Source organism: Pollachius pollachius, assembly GCF_949987615.1.
Source record: "Pollachius pollachius genome assembly, chromosome: 4".
Taxonomy (NCBI): domain Eukaryota; kingdom Metazoa; phylum Chordata; class Actinopteri; order Gadiformes; family Gadidae; genus Pollachius; species Pollachius pollachius.
The window spans coordinates 18,887,906-18,905,759 of record NC_136937.1 but is presented as its reverse complement, the minus strand read 5'-3'; the positions used below and the strand labels follow the sequence as shown (position 1 = coordinate 18,905,759).

Here is a 17,854-nt window from a genome sequence, read left to right as displayed (position 1 = left end):
TTGTTGAAGTAAATGCATGACCATGGAGAATGAAATGGTACAATTTGACAACTTATTTTCTTTGAAGGCACACAAAAACTCCCAGAATATGACAGAAATCGAGGCTAAAGTCAGCTACGTCAAGCTCGCTAGGTCTCTCAAAACGTACGGCGTGTCCTTCTTCCTTGTGAAGGTAAATCCATCGAGGACACGAAAGCTAGCGCACACGTTGGCCAGGATTTAAAATGATAACACCTGACATGTGATGACACACATTCTAACGTTTACCTTGGTCAAACCTTCTGCAGGAGAAGATGAAGGGGAAGAACAAGCTGGTACCACGCCTGCTGGGGATCACCAAGGAGTGTGTGATGAGAGTGGATGAGAAGACGAAGGAGGTGATCCAGGAGTGGAACCTGACCAACATCAAGCGCTGGGCCGCCTCCCCAAAGAGTTTTACTCTGGTGGGCCTCCTGTTTGCCTATCGATGGAAATGTTTTTAAATCAAAAAGTGAGAGTAATCTTCATTCAATAGTTGATCATTCTTTCATTAATGTCGTCTCTCAACGTAGGACTTTGGTGACTATCAAGACGGTTACTACTCGGTGCAGACCACTGAGGGTGAACAGATAGCTCAGTTGATTGCTGGCTACATCGATATCATCCTCAAAAAGGTAAGTCACACGTGTGTGTTCATTGAGAATGCAAATCATTTTGTGTGTGTCAATGGCCTGTTATATTGATGCATTTGCTCAGTAGAGGAGATTAAAACCTAGATACCCCATTCTACTGGGTGTGTGGTAGATATATATATATATATGCCACGTACATCATCGATTTAAAATAAAAAACACTTGAAAAATGGAAAAAATAACACTATGCTATGCTAAGGTCAATAAATAATAAGTAATAAATATTTTCAACAAATATTGTTTTTAATGTCTACACAGAAAAAAAGTAAAGACCACTTTGGACTAGAGGGAGATGAGGAGTCTACCATGCTGGAAGACTCTGTGTCTCCTAAGAAGTAAGTACCTTCACTATGCTACTAGTAATGTACCTTCACTAGGCTAGTAGTAATGTACCTTCACTAGGCTAGTAGTAATGTACCTTCACTATGCTAGTAGTAATGTACCTTCACTATGCTAGTAGTAATGTACCTTCACTATGCTAGTAGTAATGTACCTTCACTACTCTAGTAGTAATGTACCTTCACTAGGCTAGTAGTAATGTACCTTCACTATGCTAGTAGTAATGTACCTTCACTAGGCTAGTAGTAATGTACCTTCACTAGGCTAGTAGTAATGTACCTTCACTAGGCTAGTAGTAATGTACCTTAACTAGGCTAGTAGTAATGTTCCTTCACTATGCTAGTAGTAATGTACCTTCACTAGGCTAGTAGTAATGTACCTTCACTAGGCTAGTAGTAATGTACCTTCACTAGGCTAGTAGTAATGTACCTTCACTAGGCTAGTAGTAATGCACCTTCACTAGGCTAGTAGTAATGTACCTTCATTAGGCTAGTAGTAATGTACCTTCACCAAGCTAGCAGTAATGTACCTTCAGTAGGATAGTAGTAATGTACTTTCAGTAGGCTAGTAGTGTTGCTTTCATTTTCATTCGGTTAAATTCATAACTCAGTGGTTTTCAGAGACAGTGCAGGGTTGTTTCCACCTAAACCGATCAGTTTGGACCATCTCCCCTCCGAAGGTCCACCGTCATGCAGCAGCAGTTCAACACGATGGGGCGCGTGGAGACGGGCTCGGTGGCCCTGCCCGCCATCATGCGCTCTGGTGCCGGCGGCCCGGAGAACTTCCAGATGGGCTCCATGCCCCAGGCCAAGCAGCACATCACCAGCGGGCAGATGCACCGCGGACACATGCCACCGCTGGTGAGACGGACACAGGGTCGGGGAGGGTTAAGCCTTGTTAGTCTAGATAGGGAGGCAGCTGGCTCAGGAGGTAGAGCAGGTTGGCTGGTAACCAGTAGGTTGCTAGTTTTATCCCTGGCTCCTCCTAGCGGAGTGTCGAGGTGTCCCTGAGTGCTCCCGATGAGCTGACCGTTGCCTTGCATGGCTGACCACCCTGTTGGTCTGTGAATGAATGTGTGAATGTTAAGCAATATTGTAAAGCACTATGAGTGGCCACTGGTTAGAAAGCACTGTATAAATGCAGTCCATTTTACCATATCAAATTGTTTTGATATGGTAAAATGTGATAACGTTTGTGATAATGTCCTCCTCAGTGAAGTGTTTCTTCATGATAGTTGTTCAACAGGCCATGAATACTTCCTTGGCATTACCAAATGACAAATGTTCTACATTGTTTGGGTTTTACATAAATAAAACATGGGTGGTTGTGTGTGTGAACAGATAATCTGACATTGAATCAGAGATATGGCTGGGGAACTGTGCAGCACGTTGTTTATGTAATCCATTTCTCCTGTCAGACCTCGGCTCAGCAGGCCCTGACTGGTACCATCAACTCCAGCATGCAGGCCGTCAACGCAGCACAGGCGTCTCTAGATGAGTTTGACGCCCTCCCAGTACTGGGAACAGACGCGGTGAGTACAGAAAACCCTTCAAACCTATAATGGAGAGTGTGTGTGTGTGTGTGTGTGTGTGTGTGTGTGTGTGTATGTGTGTGTGTGTGTGTGTGTGTGTGTGCAAATTGTCGTTCATCCATTGATTGTCATAAAGAAATACAACATTTTAACACATATTTTATTTATTCATTCTGCCCACGTTGTATTATTTTGCACATTGCAGGGTGCATTGTTGATACCGTAAAAGTTCTTGAACGAAAAGGGAATGGTACCTCCAGTCATCAAAGAACATGTGTTTCTGTTCCCAGGCCTCCCAAGCCTGGCGCAGGAACAAGATGGATGAATCCAAACACGAGATCCACTCCCAGGTGGACGCCATCACGGCAGGGACGGCCTCAATGGTCAACCTCACTGCAGGTGGGTCAACGTTATCAGTACGGACCCTTCTCACAACGCAGAGTCAACTGCTGAGATCAACTGGCAGAATCAGGACTAATAACAGTACAACTGAATGTTTATTCTCATGAAACAATTCCAGATTTAGGACCGTCTTTTACCTGTGTTCCGGTGGGCGGGGTTGTGTTGTGTTCTCAGTGGCATTAAAAAGGGAAATTCAGGGAGCGCCCCTGTGGCTCAGCGGGTAGAGCGTGTAGCATTAAGGCCCAGTCCTGATCGCAGCAACCCGGGTTCGATTCCTGCCAGTGGTCCTTTGCTGCGTTTCCCCCCCTCTGTCTCCCATACCGTTTTGTCTATCTCGATCTAATAAAGCATAAAAATGCAAAAAATTAATCTTTTAAAGATAAAATAATCAAAACATTTCAAAAAGGGAAAGTCATAGCTGGTACTGGTTGAAACCTGCCGATCTCCTGATCAGTGTCCCGGGGCTCTCATACTGATGTCCTCTCGGCCCCTCAGGAGACCCAGCAGACACCGACTACATGGCGGTGGGCTGCGCCGTTACCACCATCTCCTCCAACCTCACGGAGATGTCCAAGGGGGTGAAGCTGCTGGCCGCGCTCATGGAGGACGAGGGGGCCAACGGACAGCAGCTGCTAGGAGCCGCCAAGAACCTGGCCACGGCCGTGTCCACCATGCTGAAGACGGCCCAGCCCTCCAGCACCGAGGTCTGGCCACTGCACACGGGGCTACTACCTGCAAGGCCAGGGTTCTATAGCCTGCTAGGCCAGGGTTCTACAGCCTGCTAGGCCAGGGTTCTATAGCCTGCTAGGCCAGGGTTCTATAGCCTGCTAGGCCAGGGTTCTACAGCCTGCTAGGCCAGGGTTCTATAGCCTGCTAGGCCAGGGTTCTATAGCCTGCTAGGCCAGGGTTCTACAGCCTGCTAGGCCAGGGTTCTATAGCCTGCTAGGCCAGGGTTCTATAGCCGCCTAGGCCAGGGTTCTACAGCCTGCTAGGCCAGGGTTCTATAGCCTGCTAGGCCAGGGTTCTATAGCCTGCTAGGCCAGGGTTCTATAGCCGCCTAGGCCAGGGTTCTATAGCCTGCTAGGCCAGGGTTCTATAGCCGCCTAGGCCAGGGTTCTATAGCCGCCTAGGCTACGGTTCTACAGCGGCCTAGGCTACGGTTCTATATGGTGCTAGTGAGGTGTCTTGTTGTGTCAGTTTGAGTCAAACGCTGCTTTTTTAAATGTATTTAGATGTTTGTTTGTTTTTAATCTTAAGTGATAGCAACTTAATGTTCTAAGTTAAAATTGTTTTTTTTCTCATTCACTGAAGTAACCTGGTTTAAGATATGTTCTTTAATCTCTGATATTTAAGAATATCATTTTCATCTAGAAATCATTGTGATACGGTATCGTGTGCTCCCTGCTGATTCCCATTAAACACTAACTCAAACTAGCAGAGGTATACAGGGTTGGGTTGATCCTCATCTTACTGTTGATTTGCAGCCCCGGCAGAACCTGCTGCAGGCTGCGGGGAACGTGGGCCAGACCAGCGGAGAGCTGCTGAGCCACATCGGAGAGACAGACGCCGACCCACACTTCCAGGTACTAAACCCTTCTGGACTTTTATCCTACCGTTGGCGGGCGTAACGGGCTCCCTCAGAATACAATCACCCTGGATTTGATTCCATTCAGTTCCACATCTCAGACTTGACGTGAGATCTTTTGAAGTTTTAATTTTTAATCAAGGTTCATTATGTTTGTAGGACATTGTGAGGTGGACATGAAGGAACAGTCTGGTCATGCATTAAGTTTTGGCATTTAGCTCTCCACTTAGGACTAGATAATTCAATGTCTTGGTTATGCAAACCATTGTGCAAAGGTCAAGGCTGGATTCTAAAAGTCGGTCTATCCTGCTTCACCTCTTCCTTTTTCAGAGATCAGGCCTAAGCTTCAAACATTACAAAAAGCATTGGAATGCAGCCCAAGCCTTCTTTTTTAAAAATGTTATTAATAATGATATTACAATGTAATATTCATCTGTCTTTTTGGGTCCTTGCAGGACATGCTGATGCAGCTAGCCAAGGCTGTGGCCAACGCAGCAGCGGCCCTCGTGCTAAAGGCTAAGAACGTAGCGCAGAAGACGGAGGACTCGGCCCAGCAGAACAGGGTCATCGCCGCCGCTACGCAGTGCGCTCTGTCCACCTCCCAGCTAGTGGCGTGCACACGGGTGAGTGGGCGTCGTCACTCTGCTCCACCACCCTGATGAAGTCTGTGAGATCTGGCCGGCTCACATCCCGTTGCTACCGTTCATCAGTCTGGTTTCCTCCATGTTTCAATCGATCGTCACGAGTGTCTACTTGAACACGTTTTTGTTCTAAACCGCTTCTTCATCTCCTCCTCCTCCTCCTCCTCCTCCTCAAGGTGGTGGCCCCGACCATCAGCTCCCCTGTGTGCCAGGAGCAGCTGATCGAGGCGGGGAAGCTGGTGGCCAAGTCGGTGGAGGGCTGTGTGGAGGCCTCGCAGGGGGCCACCGGGGACGAGGTTCTGCTCAAACAGGTGGGCGCCGCGGCAACAGGCGTCACACACGCCCTCAACGAGCTCCTGCTGCACATCAAGCAGTACGCCAGCGGCGCCCACCCCATTGGGCGCCACGGAGAGGCGACAGACCGCATCCTGGACGTCACGGAGAACATCTTCAGCTCCATGGGAGACGCCGGTGAGTCTCAGGGCTAGGGTTAGCCCACTAACACCCAGCACAGCCAAACTTTTAAACCCTGCTATCACTGTGATCACCAGGTCACGGCTGTTGCCCGGTTGGTGCTTTAACCATCGGAAAATAGGGATGAACATGGTTTCTAACTCGTTAACATGGCCACTGTCAATAGTGTGTTGAACGATGCACCATCATATGCCAACGTGTGAGCTAACACCAAACTTGGTCTCATTTATAAATGTACGTGTATCTCCGGAGGGGTTTAGCGTAAATATATCACGTAAATATCCCGTCTTTTTTTCCAGGTGAGATGGTGCGGCAGGCGCGCATTCTGGCCCAGGCGACGTCGGACCTGGTGAACGCCATCAAGATGGACGCCGAGGGAGAGTCTGACCTGGAGAACTCCAGGAAGCTGCTCTCTGCCGCCAAGCTGCTGGCTGACGCCACTGCAAAGATGGTGGAGGCTGCTAAGGTCTGTTGCAGCAGTACGCTATGATAACATATATATAATAATACTATAATGAATAATATAAAGACATAATGATGATGATATTGTACTATAGCACCTTCTATATAGCATGAATGCACAAAATACTTCACATTCACACAATGGAGTAAATCAAAATAACAGCAGGCTTTCAATATCTGGAGTGTATTAATGTATTAACACGAATAAGAATAACCGATATATAAAGATTAGAACATTTCAGATTAAAAGGCTTAAACGTCTAAAGAAGGAGCTCACAATTGGCAGTCACTGAAATTAATGCTCGCTTCAAACCGAAAGTTTCCAGCTGTTTCGTTCTTCTCAAAATCTGTCCTTGAATGATCTGCCGTCAGGGAGCTGCAGCGAACCCCGACAGTGAAGAACAGCAGCAGAAGTTGCGGGAAGCTGCGGAAGGCCTGCGTATCGCCACCAACGCAGCCGCCCAGAACGCCATCAAGAAACGTCTGGTCAACAAGCTGGAGGTAAAGGAACCAACGGAGAACGCATTCACACGCCGCATGCAGGCAGTCAATCCAACTGCCCGCTGTGGAAAATGCTTTTCAACGGAGTTCCTCAATCACAATAGATATAAATTTTCTGTTGACAGCGAAGAAGCGCGTAACATCCGCCTGTAGGTTGACAAATCTGCTCCTGCAACTTTTACGTTTAGGGTATTTAGCAGACGCTTTAATCCAAAGTGATTTACAATAAGTACATTTGTCAGAAGAAAGAGAAACAACCGTATATCGCTGGCGGTACAGTAAGGCTGTTCATAGAACCAAGTGCCAAGCACTACCAATCGCTAGGTTAACCCATTCCCGTATGCAACAAAGATAGCTAGGATAAGAGGCTACACAACTAAGTACTTTAACTAAGTACAATGTACAATAAGTGTGTACATAAAGTGCCACACACAACATGCAATAAGTAGGAGGGGTGGGACAGGGTGGCTATACCAGCCAGTCAATGCTATGCCATGTTGAGCTATGCCACCCCGTGACCTTGTCAGTACCCTGGGTCAGAGTCTATCTCTTCATTCTGATGTGGATTGTGAACTCAGTGACCTTTTGAGCCAACGTCATGTTGTTATTGTCTGCGTCTTGTTAGAATGCAGCCAAACAGGCGGCTGCCGCGGCAACGCAGACCATCGCTGCAGCCCAGCACGCCGCGTCGTCCAATAGGAACGCAGCCTCTCAGCAGCAACTCGTCCAGAGCTGCAAGGTAAGCTCTCTTTCTTCTGATGCTTTCTCTCTGTATTTGGCCATGTGTTCTTCTTCTACCTTTTGCTGTTGTGACACACGTGGGCCTCACTGACGGTACTGAATCCCAATTGAAACACAATTCTGTCATTGGGTGTTGTCTCTATGTACTGTATGTTCATAACCAAAGTGAAGCCATTGATTGGGGGGGGGGGGGGCGCAATTATAAAGTGTTTTTAAAGTAACTGCCCTTAAAATATATTATTGTATCTTTAAAGATGTGGGAAGCATTTATTTATATATTTATATATATATATATATATTGTATATCTCTATACATGTATCTTATGTATATTAAAAGCAGTATTTTTGTGTGTGTGTGTGTCTGTGTGTGTGTGTGTGTGTGTGTGTGCTTCGTCAGGTGGTGGCAGAGCAGATCCCCCAGCTGGTGCAGGGTGTGAGAGGCAGTCAGTCTCAGCCCGACAGCCCCAGTGCCCAGCTGGCTCTGATCGGGGCCAGCCAGAACTTCCTCCAGGTACACATGCTTCACTTACAAGAACAACACTGGAGTTAAGGTGAAACAAATACAATTATGGCATAATGAAAATCAGTTACACAGTTTCAATGAGTGAGCCAACCTTACCACCAATGATGTGTGTCTAAATGTGGTACATTGTGAAATGAGGGGTATGTATAACCCTTTGCTCTCTTCCTCTTCCTCCAGCCCGGTGCCAAGATGGCCACGTCGGCCAAGGCCACGGTGCCCACCATCGGAGAGCAGGCGTCCGCCATGCAGCTCAGCCAGTGTGCCAAGAACCTCGCCAGCGCTCTGGCAGAGCTGCGCACGGCCGCCCAGAAGGTAACCAGGGGCGACCCCGTGAACATGACAGTCTATACTCACTGCCTGACCATCCCCAGTTCACATGGTGACGGTTCAACAGCTAACGGGACCTGACCTGAAACCGCTTCGGGCAGCATTCTTCACAGCTGCTGCATTACATATTAGTCTTTGTTTTTCGGTGGCTCCTGTGGTTTTTCACGTTTTTGTGTCTGTATGTGTTATTTGTCGGTCACAGGGTCTAGGTTTGTACATATGTATAAAAATACACTACCGTTCTTCATTGTTTTTCTTTAATGAAGATAACTTAATTTATCAAATGAATCACAAATACAGTCTAGACAATGTTGATGTGGTAAATGACTATACTAGCTGAAAACGGCAGGTTTTGAATGGAATATCTACATAGGTGTACAGAGTCCCATGTCCAGTCACTCCTGTGTTCTAATGGTACATTGTTTAGCTTATTGGGTTAAAGGGTTAATTGATGATTAGAAAACCCTTGTGCGATTATGTTAGCACAGTTGGAAACTGTTGAATAAAAGTGTGAGTTTTCATGGAAAACATGAAATAGTCTGGGTGACCCCAAACCTTTGAAGGGTAGTGTATATATAATACGTACATAATGTATATAATTTATGGACACGTTTCAGGCCCAGGAAGCATGTGGACCTCTGGAGATAGAGAACGCCTTATCTGTGATCCGAGGCCTGGAGCGGGACATGCAGGAAGCCAAGGCGTCGGCCGGCGCTGGGCGTCTCAAACCACTTCCTGGAGAGACGGTAAGACGCTCCACTGACCGAGACTCAAAGGATGCACTGGGGAGCTTTTTCGGTTTGCGCGCCATTTTGCCAGATAAAGAATACTTAGGATCCGATCACACTGAGACACGTCTGTGGACCGGGGCTGCGGGCACAACTAGGCTGTCAAGTGAGGTTAACGGAAGGAAATGATGGATCTAAGCAGATTTCGAGCTCTTGCCCTCGCTGTGCCAATGGGTGAGGACGGGGGAAACCCAAACGGAGGTTTGGGTTTCCCCCGTCCTCACCCAGTAGCACAGCACAGGCAAGAGCTCGACGTCTGGTTGAATACATTATTCCACGATGGAAAAAGGGAAACAGTCTGGTGAATACCACCTTCACATCTACATTAAGGGCATTTAGCAGATGCTTTTATCCAAAGCAACTTACAATAAGTACATTTGTCAACCACCACCTACCAACCTACCTCCGTCGCCTCCTCGAGTTGTCTGGATGAAAACCGGCAACAAATCCGGCTTAACGTGGCAAAGTCCTAGCTTGATTTGATTGGCTGCCTAAGCCGAGTGTGACGTTGATGAGCGCTGGGAAAATCTTGACACGCGGCACAAGGGCGGACGGCAGGCCCCGTACCGTAGGAGAGCATTGGTTCCTCTGTTTAATCGCTATATAAATATTTAATTGCTTTAATGTCATAGTTAACTTGTGATTAATTGCGATTAATCATACATTTTTTTCTATTCTAAATATCCCTTGATTTCGTGCTGCTAGCCTTTTAGTGAGATCAGAGAGTGTTGAGAAGGACAGTAAGAGGAGAGACCCGCAGTGGTAGGCCTATCGTGAAACGTCAATAGCCCAGGCTTTTATCTGTTTCAATCACTGAACTTTCGAACAAAACTCTTGCTCAGCAAAGATGGGAAATACTTGATACATTTATTATACTGTGAACGTTTATTATTTAAACCAGTATGAATATTCCTACCGTACGTAGGCCTATACACATTACCAGGCTATCGAATAACGCCCCCCCCCCCCCACACACACACACACACACACACACACACACACACACACACACACACACACACACACACACACACACACACACACACACACACACACACACACACACACACACACACTGAGCTGCGCGCCGAACCTCTCACTCACTCAACAGACACAACGTCGCAACCAAGTCGATTTTGCCTAGAGGGGAGTAACTGAGCGGCCCCTCCCGAAGTGGTACAGCCCAGGTGGGCCTTGAACTGCGATTGGTCAGAAAGACGTAACAGCATTGAACTCTCGTGCAGGCTCGAACAGAGTGACACACACACACACACACACACACACACACACACACACACACACACACACACACACACTTTGTAGGAGTTTTTCATCCGCTCCGTATCCTTGCTTGCCCCAACAAGTTTGTGCGATGTGCTTGTTGTTTTGTTTCCGGTGTAGCTAGATCTGGTATGGTGTTGTAGCTTTTCTAATGTGACTTGTTGTTGCTAGACAGCAGGTGAAGAAACTACAACGTTTGCCAAGCCAAAAGACTGTTAATCGTGCGATTAAAAAACGCCGTTAAAATTGGTTTGCGTTAACGTTAATAATCTGTTAATAACACGTTAAACTAAGTGAGTACTAATAATATTATCATGCTGTCCTGTTGATGTTCTTCAGCTGGAGAAGTGTTCCCAGGACCTGGTGACCAGCACCAAGTCTGTGAGCTCTGCCATCGCCCAGTTGCTGAGTGAAGCCACCCAGGGCCACGAGAACTACACAGGTACACCTCTCTCATGGTCACCCAGGTCTTCTGCTTAAAGGACCCCACCCTGTTTGAGCTAGTCCCCGCCCACCATCTCCTTGATGGTGAACCCCGTCTGGCTGACTTCTGCTAGATGCCCTGCTTTGATTCAGGGGCAGGGCTGTGTTTCTGTCTAGGCTTTCGCTGTCTCCACCCGCTGCAAATAGATTCTGGGTGCGAAGAGAATGTTTGATGGATGTTGCAGAGTAACCCAAAACGGCCAGTACGTTTTAAACCCAGGAAGGCACCATGTTTCTGATGACTCTGTGTTTTCATCTTGTCCTACGTTTAAATAACGTTGTGCATTTTAGTCTGAAAGTCAGATTTTATATTTCATGTAAACATTTTATAGTCTGATGTTAGTCTTCAGTCAATCTACAATACCTTGTTTGAGGGTTTGTTTTTCCTGTAAATGCAGCACTAGTACAATAGTCACATTGACAGTCATCCTAATCACCCTGTTGACCTGCTGGCCTCCTCCTCTGAGCTCTACCATCTCTCCTGGTTCCCCCGGTCCGTTCCCGACCCCCATCCCCAGGCATGGCAGCCAGAGACGTGGCCCAGGCGCTCCGCTCGCTGTCTTCCGCGGCCCGAGGCGTGGGCGCCACCGCCGGCAACCCTCAGGCCTGCGACGCCATGCTCAACTGTGCTGCGGACGTCATGGACAAGTCCGGGAGCCTGATCGAAGAGACCAAGAGGGCGGTGGCCAAGCCCGGGGACCCCGAGAGCCAACAGAGACTGGCCCAGGTCTGTGGTGGGGTGTAGGGGGGATGTGTGTGTGTGTATGTGTGTGTGTGTTGTTAAGGGCATGTCAATGAGGAATGGCACTGGCATGGAATGCTTTTCAGGACATAAAAGGTTTGAGCAAAGGTTCATCCTGTTCAAATAGGGGAATGTTTAGGAATGTTTAGACCTTCAAAAGCTCGACAAACAACACTTGTTTGTCGATTTATCTTAAGTGTGTGTGTGTGTGTGTGTGTGTGTGTGTGTGTGTGTCTGTGTGTGTGTAGGTGGCCAAGGCAGTGTCCCAGGCCCTCAACAGGTGTGTGAACAGCCTTCCAGGCCAGAGAGACGTGGACAACGCTATCCGGGCCGTAGGAGAAGCAAGCAAGACTCTCCTGGCTGACTCTGTATGTACCATTGGGTTACTATACTTAACAACGTTAACTCAACACGGTAGCCTTGTTTTTGGCGCCAGGTTCAAAAACATCCTAAATGAGCATACTCACTATATTGACATTTTCTGAAAAGCAATTATTCAATATAATATGATATGGTTATTGAATGATATTTTATATTTTTACAAGATTGAGGTATCATACATTTCAGTGTCCAATTCAGCCCTTTGGGTTTTACATGTCGAATGACATGACATTTAAAAGCTCAAAAGTAAATGATTCAAAAGCATTTTTTTCGGTCCTCAGATAAAAAAAACAACTTGATTAATTTGAATACATACATTTATACAAGTTAACTTTATTCATAATTCCTGCTGTAAAACCTTGATCAGTACCAGTTTCCTCTCCTCGTGTTACATTTCTGTGAGTAGTAATGAGGATGCTTCTCTCTCTCCCCTCTTCAGTTCCCCTCCAGTGGGAAGAGCTTCCAGGAGGTGCAGGCCCAGCTGAATCAGGCCGCGGCCGGTCTGAATCAGTCGGCCAATGAGCTGGTCCACTCCTCCAGGGGCACCACGCAGGAGCTAGCCAGGTCCACCAGCAAGTTCGGAGAGGATTTCAACAACTTCCTAGAAGCTGGCGTCGACATGGCTGGGACATCCCAGGTGAGCAGATGTTTGAACCACTCGATCGTTAGGGTCGTGATGAGTGAGACACAGAAACATTAGCAGCATGCTTACTGTATGTGCCTATCGTTTGGGGGTTGTATGAGATAACGCCAATAGGGAAGGGTCAATTGTTAAAATTAGAAATAGGTCTACATGTGGCAAAGAATATAGTGTTTTGTATGGATTGCCATTCAGGGAGAGTTAACTAATGTTTTGTGTATTATGTCATTTCTGTACAAAGTGTACAACGTTTCTCAAAAATAAAAGTATGTAAAAATAAGTAGCAGCATCAATAGATCACATTATTAATTATTGTGATCTATAGATGTTGCTACTTATTTCAACTTATTTTAATTTTATTTGCTTTATCTTGTATTGTATACAATATACATTGCTATGTGGTTGTTGAGGAACCAAGCACAATAATTTTACTTGAGTACGTGTGTACTTGTACAATAAGATGTTATTAAAGTAACTCTGATTCTATAACGAGTTCAATCCCCTTCTGACGACTTTGATTCTCCTCTGGTCGGACAGACCAAAGAAGATCAGACGCAGGTGGTGTCCAACCTCAAGACCATCTCCATGTCCTCCAGCAAGCTGCTGCTGGCGGCCAAGGCCCTGTCCACCGACCCCGGCTCCCCCAACCTCAAGAACCAGCTGGCTGCGGCCGCCCGGTATGCCCGCAGAGCACCACTCACCCAGTAGACACTAGTCTGTCACCCTGACGCCTGTCAACACCTGTTCATTAGCTGATCACATGACACATTGGACTGAAAGGCAGTGTCAACTTGAGTTCATTTCCTGTGTAAATGAATGGAAGTAAAAAAGAAATTAATGCTGTATAAATACATTCTGTCATGCATGAATAAATACATCCATGTATGAACATACATGTATGAATAATATAATATAAAAATATTTACAGCAGGCTGCTCACTCCAGTTCGTTCTTTGCTCTTTGGTTGTGGTTGTACAGGGCGGTGACAGACAGCATCAACCAGCTGATCACCATGTGTACTCAGCAAGCCCCAGGTCAGAAGGAGTGTGACAACGCTCTCAGAGAGCTTGAGGTGAGAACCACAACACTTCACTTCCTGCTGTCAAGTGAGGCGTGTGACTATTGAGACACGAACAGAATAGTTGTCATCAACATAAGGTTAAGTGTGCACACATGTTGCCATATGTGAATGCCACATGTGGAATCCCCCCCCACCCCCCTTCGAAAAATAGTGTTAATTCGCTTTTGATGATTGATTTGAACAACTGCGTTAAAAATAATAATTGTTCAATTTTTTTAAATAACCCTATCCATTATTTGATTAACATACACCATCTGAGCTACTCTTCATTTAGTATGGGTCTTGGGTCCGTCAGTAAAATTCATGTTTAATATTTTCGTAGTGAATACTTTTAATAAGATTTGCTGTTTGGATACATATCCATGTTTTGCTTTTCAAAGTAAACCAACCATGGTCATTTCCAGATAAGATGCACTGTGACTGATAATCCACAAGTCCAAACAATTCATTCATATGCTCGTGGCGTGACCGTTGTGCTGTTCTGTGTATAGTCGGTGCGGGAGATGCTGGAGAACCCTACAGAGGCCGTCTCTGACCTGTCCTACTTCGACTGCATCGACAGAGTCATGGAGAATTCAAAGGTAAAAAAAATGTTTACTGAAAAAACAAAAGGGTATGTAAAAAAAAAATACATATTTTGTAACTGAACCTAAATTTGTTTTTGCATGAAAAAGAGAAGATGGACATGTTGTCCCATAGGAACTTCATCTGAAGCACTTTAATAGTGCATACTGTATATACATAATCCTGTATATTTCAAATACAAATCAACACAATATAATAAGTAAAAATATATAAACAGACATATACAAGTGTATTCAACTGTAATGTATGTTTACAGTCTGTACTGTAAACATTACAACACAACAGTACAGACCTACAGCGAACAATGTCTTTGTGTTTTGTGACAGGTGCTTGGAGAATCCATGGCGGGTATTTCACACAACGCTAAGAACAGTAACCTGCCGGAGTTTGGGGACTCGGTCAGCGCGGGTTCAAAGGCTGTGTGTGGCCTCACTGAAGCAGCTGCCCAGGTAACAACCCTACTCAGTGTTAGCTCACAATACAACTATCTACTCTACTCTCTATTCTCTACCGCTCTCTATGCAACTCTAGCTGGTGACACATTACTTCTTATAATTTGTGACCGGTCCAAGACCACAGCTGTCCACACACATGGGACACAGAAACCATGTGGATCCTCTAAAGTGACAGTTCTCTTGGTTGTCAGGCTGCCTACTTGGTGGGGGTGTCAGACCCCAACAGCACCGCGGGTCAGAAGGGCCTTGTGGATCCATCCCAGTTCGCCAAAGCCAACCAGTCCATTCAGATGGCCTGCCAGAACCTGGTGGACCCAATCTGCACCCAATCCCAGGTACTCATTCTATCTGTAGTTCATATACAGTATATGTATGCATGCATACATCATACATGTAGTTCATTACTGCATAAGCTAATGTTAATTCATGCTTATATTGCCTTTTTGTTAAGTGTTAGCAAATCCCACTTTCACCTGTATCTAAACTGGAGCTCTCCTCCCTAGGTGCTGTCAGCTGCCACCATTGTTGCCAAACACACGTCTGCTCTGTGCAACGCGTGCCGCTTGGCTTCCTCCAAGACTTCCAACCCTGTTGCCAAGAGACAGTTTGTTCAGTCTGCCAAAGAGGTGGCCAACAGCACCGCCAACCTGGTCAAGTCCATCAAGGTTGGTAGTTGGAGTAGCAACATTAGCTTAACGTGTGTAGTTTTAAATGTGTGAGCTACGTGAGATTTATGTGTGTCGTTTGAATGTGTCCGCTTTATTATCCTATTGTGTGTAGTTTTAAATGTGTGCGCTACATGAGCTTAGTGTGTATAGTTAAAATGTGTGCACTACATTAGCTTAATGTGTGGACTTTAAATATGTGCGCTACATTGGCTTAATGTAGGAAGTTTAAATATGTGTGCTAAATTAGCTTACTGTGTGGATTTATAATGTGTCTGTGCGTTCTTTTGCAGGCTTTGGATGGAGCTTTTAACCCTGAGAACCGAGAAAAGTGCAAAGCGGCGACAGGGCCACTGATCGAAGCGGTGGATAACCTGACTGCATTCGCCTCCAACCCAGAATTCGCTAGTGTCCCTGCTCAGATCAGCCCTGAGGTACCATCGCACACTATGTTTCCTCTGCCCATGTGTACTATGCATATTGCGCTACGGGTGTGGTTGTACAGGGCGGTGACAGACAGCATCAACCAGCTGATCACAATGTGTACTCAGCAAGCCCCAGGTCAGAAGGAGTGTGACGACGCTCGTATAATTGATTAGAGCTAGCTCCTGGGTTGAGCTACAGAGTTTATTTTGTCAGAGATGGAACGAGACCATTAGACAATTATATGATCTGCGAACAGACCTCCAAGGGGTGCCCCGTTATTGCATAACAATGGACGTCATGTCCTCCAGTGATGTTGCCGAGGCGAAGCTCCGGACGCTATGCAACCTCGGCCGCATCACCTCCACCGAATTTGTTAGAACGTTAATGACCAATCAGAATCAGGTATTCTGCAATGCAGTGGTATCGAAGTTGTTGTACTCTTATTGACCAATCAGAATCAGCAAAGTATTCAGCAGTTCTGTGATGTAAACCATTCCATCATTCGCCTGCTCATGTCCACCGCTTGTAACCCCCAGGGCCTTGCGTCCATGGAGCCCATCGTAGCAGCGGCTAGGACCATGCTGGAGAGCTCTACCGGGCTCATCCAGACCGCCCGCTCCTTGGCCGTGAACCCCAAAGACCCCCCCAGGTGGTCGGTCCTGGCCGGTCACTCTAGGACCGTGTCGGACTCCATCAAGAAGCTTATCACCAACATGAGGTACGCAACGCCTCCTCTCACACCAGTACATCTGCAAGGAGCTTTTAGCTAGGTATAGTATATAGGAAACACGTTTTATTCAGCAAATTATTATTTTTTTGTTATTATATTTGTTTGTTTTATTTCTATATAAATTAATTGAATAACTTTAATTATTGTAATACTTTTTCCCCCCAAGCAATGAAGCACACATTTCACTCAGGAATGCTGATGGCAGGCTAGGCCTTTTCTAACACATCTTACTCAAATAATAGCTATCAAGTCTTACCGGCAACACCGTGTGTGTGTGTGTGTGTGTGTGTGTGTGTGTGTGTGTGTGTGTGTGTGTGTGTGTGTGTGTGTGTGCACCTGCGTGTGTGTGTGTGTGTGTGCACCTGCGTGTGTGTGTGTGTGTGTGTGTAGGGAGAAGGCCCCTGGCCAGAGAGAGTGCGACGAGGCCATTGACATCCTCAACAGCTGTATCCGTGAGGTGGACCAGGCCTCCCTCGCTGCCATCAGCCAGCAGCTCAGCCCCAGAGAGGACATCTCCCAGGAGGTAAACCACGTGCACAGGAACATTATGTTGAGGAACAATACACACGGAGAACAGAGAATGATCTGAGCCCTTGTGTGTCTCCATGTGGCAGGCTCTCCAGGAGCAGATGATGACCTCCGTCCACGAGATCAGCAACCTCATTGAGCCGGTGGCCATCGCGGCCCACTCTGAGGCCTCGCACCTGGGACACAAGGTAACCCCTACCCCACAGCGCCTTATTTATTTTTTTATTCAACCTTTATTTATTCAGGGAAGGCCATTGAGAGCAGGCTGTCTTTTTAAATGACGCCCTGAAAACAACCTACAAATAAAAACAGAAATACAAATGTGCAATATATGTCAATACATACAAATAATACAATACAATGGGACAATTGAGAAAGCTATTTAAAGCTAAGCTATCCTTATGCGACTTCAGTCATACCCTTGAATGTCTCAATTGAGACCTGAAGTCTATTACATCTGTCTAATCACACCTTAAACATCAGTCTAAGGTGTTGTCACTGCATGGACATACGGTTAGTTCAAAGTGAATGAAGACAGATGTTTTTGTCGATTTTATGTCTTCTACTGTGTCTTCTCGATATTCAAACTGCCTCTGAAACATTGTCTTCCTCAGGTGTCTCAGATGGCCAGATACTTTGAGCCACTGATAATGGCGGCTATTGGCACAGCGTCTAAGATCGTCAGCAGCCAGCAGCAAATGGCGGTGTTGGATCAGACCAAGACCCTGGCAGAGTCCGCACTGCAGATGTTGTACACAGCCAAGGAGGCAGGAGGCAACCCCAAGGTAAACACGACGCACACTTCCTGTGAAGTGCTGAGCTCGGACGCTACTGCCTTTTATTGTACTTTTTGTTTTGTGCAAAAAGACACA

General features: G+C 46.3%; 1 protein-coding gene across 1 annotated transcript in view; it reads left to right on the top strand.

Moving 5' to 3' along the window:
* Window positions 1-17,854, top strand: part of tln1 (talin 1) — a 43,492-nt gene that overhangs the window by 10,252 nt on the left and 15,386 nt on the right. The window contains exons 9-40 of the mRNA XM_079734859.1: window positions 68-172; window positions 288-443; window positions 552-653; window positions 930-1,006; window positions 1,690-1,870; window positions 2,428-2,541; window positions 2,832-2,940; window positions 3,439-3,647; window positions 4,428-4,526; window positions 4,984-5,151; window positions 5,346-5,640; window positions 5,943-6,109; window positions 6,478-6,606; window positions 7,232-7,345; window positions 7,745-7,858; window positions 8,048-8,182; window positions 8,815-8,943; window positions 10,606-10,708; window positions 11,268-11,476; window positions 11,740-11,859; window positions 12,312-12,509; window positions 13,050-13,189; window positions 13,491-13,584; window positions 14,085-14,174; window positions 14,505-14,627; window positions 14,825-14,968; window positions 15,137-15,298; window positions 15,592-15,732; window positions 16,261-16,442; window positions 16,845-16,977; window positions 17,069-17,170; window positions 17,597-17,767. Of these exons, the coding sequence (XP_079590985.1) occupies window positions 68-172; window positions 288-443; window positions 552-653; window positions 930-1,006; window positions 1,690-1,870; window positions 2,428-2,541; window positions 2,832-2,940; window positions 3,439-3,647; window positions 4,428-4,526; window positions 4,984-5,151; window positions 5,346-5,640; window positions 5,943-6,109; window positions 6,478-6,606; window positions 7,232-7,345; window positions 7,745-7,858; window positions 8,048-8,182; window positions 8,815-8,943; window positions 10,606-10,708; window positions 11,268-11,476; window positions 11,740-11,859; window positions 12,312-12,509; window positions 13,050-13,189; window positions 13,491-13,584; window positions 14,085-14,174; window positions 14,505-14,627; window positions 14,825-14,968; window positions 15,137-15,298; window positions 15,592-15,732; window positions 16,261-16,442; window positions 16,845-16,977; window positions 17,069-17,170; window positions 17,597-17,767 (4,515 nt within the window). The remainder of the gene's footprint in view (window positions 1-67; window positions 173-287; window positions 444-551; window positions 654-929; window positions 1,007-1,689; window positions 1,871-2,427; window positions 2,542-2,831; window positions 2,941-3,438; window positions 3,648-4,427; window positions 4,527-4,983; window positions 5,152-5,345; window positions 5,641-5,942; window positions 6,110-6,477; window positions 6,607-7,231; window positions 7,346-7,744; window positions 7,859-8,047; window positions 8,183-8,814; window positions 8,944-10,605; window positions 10,709-11,267; window positions 11,477-11,739; window positions 11,860-12,311; window positions 12,510-13,049; window positions 13,190-13,490; window positions 13,585-14,084; window positions 14,175-14,504; window positions 14,628-14,824; window positions 14,969-15,136; window positions 15,299-15,591; window positions 15,733-16,260; window positions 16,443-16,844; window positions 16,978-17,068; window positions 17,171-17,596; window positions 17,768-17,854) is intronic.